This window comes from Rhipicephalus microplus, chromosome X (genome assembly GCF_043290135.1).
Source record: "Rhipicephalus microplus isolate Deutch F79 chromosome X, USDA_Rmic, whole genome shotgun sequence".
Taxonomy (NCBI): Eukaryota; Metazoa; Arthropoda; class Arachnida; order Ixodida; family Ixodidae; genus Rhipicephalus; species Rhipicephalus microplus.
This window is the reverse complement of record NC_134710.1, coordinates 391,661,808-391,668,182: the sequence shown is the minus strand read 5'-3', so window position 1 is coordinate 391,668,182 and position 6,375 is coordinate 391,661,808. Positions and strand designations below refer to the sequence as shown.

The 6,375-nt window shown below is 42.1% G+C and overlaps 1 protein-coding gene across 1 annotated transcript; it reads left to right on the top strand.

Annotated features, from left to right (window-relative positions):
* The first annotated feature begins 241 nt into the window (after positions 1 to 241).
* Positions 242 to 4,799, top strand: LOC142775426 (uncharacterized). The gene is made up of 3 exons (XM_075876819.1): positions 242 to 709; positions 2,634 to 2,841; positions 4,408 to 4,799. Exons 1-3 carry the CDS (start codon positions 242 to 244, stop codon positions 4,797 to 4,799), a joined length of 1,068 nt encoding a protein of 355 aa, XP_075732934.1.
* Positions 4,800 to 6,375: the final 1,576 nt, after the last annotated feature.

The following is a 6,375-nucleotide window of genomic DNA, read 5'->3' as shown; positions in this document are numbered from 1 at the left end:
ACACATATTCGCTTTCTTTTAAATAAAACTTAACCAGCGCTGCGGCGCAAATATAATAACTTTTAACATGTAAAGTTATCAAGTGTTTTGGTGCTCTATAATCACCTAACCCATTAAAGTTGGCTGCGTGCAGAAGGCTATAAGGAGCCACCGCATAATTCTTTAAGCCTCTCTGGCTAAGCCTCTCTGTCTGGTTGAACGGTCAGCGGCTAGCCGCATTCGCAAAGAAGTGTTCGTCGATATGGCAAAGAGTGTGCTCCAAGATCCATTCCTGGCTCAAAATCTACCGTGGAAGTACATCGACGATCTACTGATTATGGATCTGCTACAGCCGCAGTCGCGGAGGAACCTTCACGAGAACGGCGTGTTGGATATCGACGCCATCGATGGAACCACCTTTTATCGTAACTTCAGGTTCCACAAAGGCAATTTGGACGACCTGATCGTTGGCCTGCTCATTCCCGGCGAAGTGATGAGTGCGCAGCGCGTCCGAGTGTCAAATCGCAAGGCTTTGTGTATGACACTGCGGCGCCTCGCTTCTCCAAATCGACTTTGTGACCTGGAGACGATATTCAACCGCCACAGCTCCGTGATCTCAAGTGTGGTGTCCAAAGTAATGTCTCACATCGAATATTATTTTGGACACCTGCTTGCAGATCTCACGGTTCATGGCTGGATGAACCTCCAGAACCTGCAACTGTTTTCACAGGTAAGCATGAAAGTCGATCGATTTTGTGCGTATATCACTTTTTTTTGTACGAAGCAAAGTCGTAACATGTCCAAAAACTGGCAGAATATCCATAGTAGCTGGCGTGAAAGTTGAAACGACAAAATACGCCAAGTTTAATTCAATTACTGATTTCTATTTCGTTGCATTGCGAGTCTACTAAATTGGCGATTTTACGGCATAACAGCAGGACGCTGCAGCAAAAACCTTGGTTCAGGCTGGTTAAATGCATTAAAATGCGTCTGTTCGTTCCTCGAAGTTTAAAATGTTCAGTTCGCGTCACAGCGAGTTTAAAAGATATATTCGCACACGCTGAAAGAATACATCTGTACTACAATTTTGAGCTCAGACAAACATGGGCACATTCCAGCGATCACATTACATGTAAATGTGGCAGCTTGTGTTGTTTTTGCAGCCTGTTTATTCTTTTGCAACCCTGTTTCTACTGTGCAAGAAGACAATTACACACGAAAAAACAACAAACAACAGGTCAATGAGACCACAAGAATGCAGTGCAATAACCTCTTGTGCGAATTCTTTCACCGGAACTCCTTGATAAAGTTGTTCGGATCCATCCATAACAGTATTCCGTGTGAGCCATGTATGTAATACAAATATTACCACACCGGTAACACTTGTTTCAAGAACAAGATTGAAAGTAGAGCACCCATTATGTGAGATATTGGCATCAAACAGCTGTGACACTGAGAAAGGAAATATTATGCTAGCAGACTCATGTGGCAACACACTGAGGCTCATCGAGACTCTGGTCAAGCTGTGCATCTGTGTTGGTTGGTCTCAGCAATAAGTTGGCGAGTTTGATTTCAAGTGAATGCAGTGGAGAAAAAACTTACTCATTTTGAGTCCGAGGGGGAAATTTTTGGCGAGTCTGAATCGGAGCAAGTGCCCAGAGTAAAATATATCTTTCGAGTCAGTCTAAGCGAGCTCCAATACTCTGGCTGGCTTCTCATTCTACGTTTACCTTTATATTTGTTACTAAATTGCTACTGTGCATAATGTTTATGCTTTAAGTACTCCTAATTGTTGGCCTTCTAATGTGACATGAAACATCATTTGCATTTAGTGTCCTTTTAATTCAAGCAGCACAAGTCGAACTGTAAGTTAGGAGAGGCACGCATAATTCACCCTTCAATAATATTGCATATTGCAGTGCGTCTTTGTGAAATGTTAAGTGAAAATATTTGTCAGTAATGGATTCAACACTGACGCACTGGGCACAGCTTGTTCTTGAGCACCAATCTCATGCTGCGTCTGCTTTTATCATTGAGTAAGCTATGAATATGAATGCTTCTAGTAAACTCATAAGTGTGCTTCACAAAAGCAGCAAGCATCATAAACAATAATTGCTACTGCTTTCTCACATATGGTTACTGCTAAAATAAAAAAACAACATTGTTATATTTGGCACTGTTTACCTTTTTGGAATATAGCCTGGTCCAAAAAGGGAAATGTCCATGTTTATATATCAATCTCCCGTTACTGTAACTGCCACTGTGATGTGCACTCCTCGACTGCTAAGAACGTCATTTGTTATTTTGAGTTAGCTTATTCACTGCCTGGCATGAAATGATTCAACTTTTGATGCCCCCATAGAGTTTTGAAAGACAGAGTGAAACTCTGCTTTCTGTTATGGTACGAGTAAAAAGCAAAGTGCCCTCCACTGCGGGTGGTGGAGACAGTAGCGTAAAACCAGTACAAGAACAGCTAGAAGGCAAGTGAGAATATTTCGTTTCGTCACGCTTGTTGTTTGTTCGTGTGTCTCGGCTGTCCATGTCAAATAAAAGAGCAAGGACAACGTTTTTTACTAAGATTACATCTGAAAACTGTACTTGTGCATACATGCTATTGCCAGCTGCTTCATCTGTTCTTTTGTTATTCTTTTTAGGCCGTGCACCAGAAAGGTGCTCCACTGAAGAACTGCTGTGGCTTCATAGATGGCACGGCACGACGAATTTGTCGGCCGTCTAAGCTCCAGCAGGAGCACTACTCTGGGCACAAGCGCTTCCATTGCCAGAAATATCAGGCTGTTATGTGCGCCAATGGAATTATTTGCCAGCTAGATGGCCCATTCAGGGGACGGCGTCATGATGCTGGTAGGTGCTGCGAGTAAGGTTTTGCCTTTGCAGAAACTCTGCTTGTAGCTGTCAAATGGCAAATTGTCATATCACAAACATACCTAGGTCATAACTCATGTGCTAAGAACCTAGCTGAACAGTGAGCTTTTGGTGTAGTGTTATTGTTATTTTTCTAGGGCAGTATAATATCAGCATACTGAGATCATATTTTTGACTTGCAGACGGCAGGCAGCTATCCTGTGAATAGATATGGCTAAGATCACTGTTAGTGCATGAGGAAGCCTCTGTGGCACAAGCACATAGAACACTGTTTGAGTTTTAGGACAGTCGCTGAAGGAAGCAACCACAGTAGGTAGGTAGCTGCGATTGCCACCACTCCCCATGCATTGAGAATAAATTACTAATAATATACCACTCACTTGAGTTAGTTCTGACAAATATTTTTCAACAATATCGATGAATAAGTCTCCTCATCTAAAAGCCATCTTAATGTTTGACCGTGTGGCTGAGTACAACTCCTGGATTTTTTTTTGTGTGTGTGACCACTGCTTCATAGTCAGCTTAAAAGAATTGCATTCATGCAATTAAATGTGATGCCACATGGTCAGTGACATTTCAAAGGGTGTTCATGCACACAGTTGCATGAAGTACAGATTGCTGAGAAAGAAAGCTACTTGATCTTGCATAATCTTTTTCAACCAATTCATCTGTATATATAGTGACTAACAAGATCTTTTTCAACCAATTCATCTGTAAATATAGTGACTACCAACAATGTAAGCCAAGATGCCATTCCAGCTATCAAAGTTTTCGTTTCACAGTACACCAAATTTTGCAATAGCGTGAAACCAGACTTCTCCACTGTGGAATACAGTCGGGAGGTGAATGTTCTGATTTCAACATTAACTCAACGTTACAGGCAACATACAGGTACTATGTTTGCATCAGCATTCTTCACTCCACTTACGCTCATTTCTGGGAAACCATTGTTTATCATTCAAAAAGTTCTTTATTATTATTTTCTTATAGGGTTTATGGTAGTGCAGTTAAATATTCTGATGATTACAGTGCAAGCTAAACATTTCTTTGTTACATGCCATGCAAAAAAGTCACACGTAGTATTTTCACATCTGTCACACAATAATCTAATCAATTGCACTGTATACTGTTCCTTAAATGATCTGGTAAATTTAACTTGCCCAAATTGCTTCAAGATCCTACAATGTGAAAAATTACCTCCTTTCTTGGAGCTGGCTTCAAGGAAACTTTGTCACTTGCAGCCATGTGTAATGAAATTCCCCACTTTTCACATTTTCAGTTGAAATATTAGTTGTTTTGCTAGAAAGTTGTCAGATTAGCTTAAATGGCATATGGTGTCAAATGCAGGTATGCAGCATGTCTGGGGAGAAGACACGGTGTAGAGCCAGCATGGCATTCTCTGCCATTCTTTACAACCATGTTGCAACAAATGGACACAAAAAATACTGTCGACACTGAACCTCGTGTTAATGCTGTGCACTGACACTCATGCATCAGCCAAGTTCTGGCTTAAGAAAACTTGTGACACCTTTTGTTTTGTTGCAGGCATACTGAAAGACACCAGGCTCTACGAAAATATTGTCAAGGTAGCCAGGGGTAACGAATATGTGATTTATGGAGACCCGGCCTACCCATTAAAGCCTCTGCTCCTGAAGCCTTATGGAGGCGCCCGCTTGCAGCCCTACCAGGCGCACTTCAACAAGTGCATGAGCACTGTACGGCAGGCTGTTGAGTGGGGCTTTGGTAAAGTGGCTGCAGACTTCGCATTTGTGGACTTTCACAAGAACTTGAAAGTGACGCGTCAGAGAGTGAAAAGAATGTATAAGGTTGCTACACTTCTCACCAACTGCCGCACCTGCCTGTACGACAGCCAGGTGTCTATGTATTTCGGCCTTGAGCCACCCTCACTCAGTGACTATTTAATTCCATTTAACTGATGCAATCTTGTGCTTTCATTTTATTTCTTTTCAATTTACTGTATTAATATTTTTTTTCTTTATACACAAGAACATTTGATTTGTGCAGAAAGTCTAGTGTCGAATGATGTTATGGTATTGTATTCAAGTGTGTGCCGTGATATGACCCTGATATATTGATATGTGGGGTTTCACGTCCCAAAACCACTATACGATTATGAGAGACGCCGTAGTGGAGGGCTCCAGAAATGTCGACCACCTGGAGTTCTTTAACGTGCAACCAAATCTGAGCACATAGGCCTACAACATTTCCGCCTCCATCGGAAATGCAGCCGCCGTAGCCGGGTTTCGATCCACGATTTGCGGCTCAGCAGCCGTGTACTTTAGCCTTTAGACCACCACTTCTGGGCGTGATATGACAGTGGAGGACAGTGAAGAAAAAACTGGCACTGGCGTGTAGAAGCAAAAAGAATTAATAAATGAAATCCTACTTGGAGAAAACCACGGCTATAGTTCTGAAGCATGAGAAGAGAGGGAAGCAAATTAAACTGAAAAAAAGAAGAACTTGAGGTAGGAAAGCAGCAAGATGACAGGCCATGCATCTCAGTCGTTGGATTTTTTGATATGAGCCAAGGCATCTATTTTAGTCTACCAGAGACCTGAGCACCTGTTGTTCTTGACTGTGGGTTGCTGGTGTGCTGCTGCTGCTGAGAAAACGTTCATGTGCCCTTGGACTAGTGTAAGCAGTCGGGCTCTGTGCCAGAGCTCAGATTCTGCTGGAGTCCAACAGAAATCTATTGGCCGCGAGCTCGAGCAAAGTCGTCGCCTGGTGGATTGCTCTGTGCGTCGTCTGCTAGCCACGTCATGCTTCTATGTGCGCGTACGTCTTGGAAATTTTCAAAGTGTGGTTTGTCCAGTCATGTCAGTGCTAGTGTAACTGTTTTACCTATGCCTATAACGACGTACGAGAGCTTTTTATTTTTCGAATGCTTATGCGTTGTAATAATATCAGCGAGTGCAACTTTCCAAAGTGCCGTTTATTGTCGTTGTACCCTCCATTGACCAGAATTATTTCAGAGTTGGTGCCGCTTTCTGTTTCAAGCATATCACAAAATGCTCTGGACATCCTCCCAAACATGAGGACCATTAAATAGTGTATAAATGCAGCGTGTTACTATAGAGACTCTGTAGCAAAAAAAAAACAGGCTCTAGGCCATACATTTGGGTGTTGGTGGTAGGTGTACAATTACAGCACTGCAGTTTATTGATCGTGCTAGGAGCCTTAGTTGTGTTTATTTGGCCGTGGTATCGCTACATAAGAATATTACTACCACATAAGCAGTGACACATCGGTACTTAAACTGTACTCAAAACAGAGTTACCGCGTGCAACCGTGTGCTTAGATCTAAGAATGCTTTAAAGAAGCCAGGCATCGGAAATAATTCAGACGGCATGCCTCTTTGTAATGTCGTGTAACTTAACTGAAAATTTCATCTTTGTTACATTGTCTTCAGCGTTTATGTGTCATTCTTAGTGACTGACTGAAGGCAGTAATAATTTTTGTAAAAAGAAAACATGCTTGTCTCAATAATCAGGC

Coding starts and splice junctions, on each gene's coding strand:
- LOC142775426 (XM_075876819.1), top strand. CDS start 242: ATGGCAAAGAGTGTGCTCCAAGATCCATTCCTGGCTCAAAATCTACCG. Junction 710..2,633: donor ACCTGCAACTGTTTTCACAG/GTAAGCATGAAA, acceptor TATTCTTTTTAG/GCCGTGCACCAGAAAGGTGC. Junction 2,842..4,407: donor GGGACGGCGTCATGATGCTG/GTAGGTGCTGCG, acceptor GTTTTGTTGCAG/GCATACTGAAAGACACCAGG.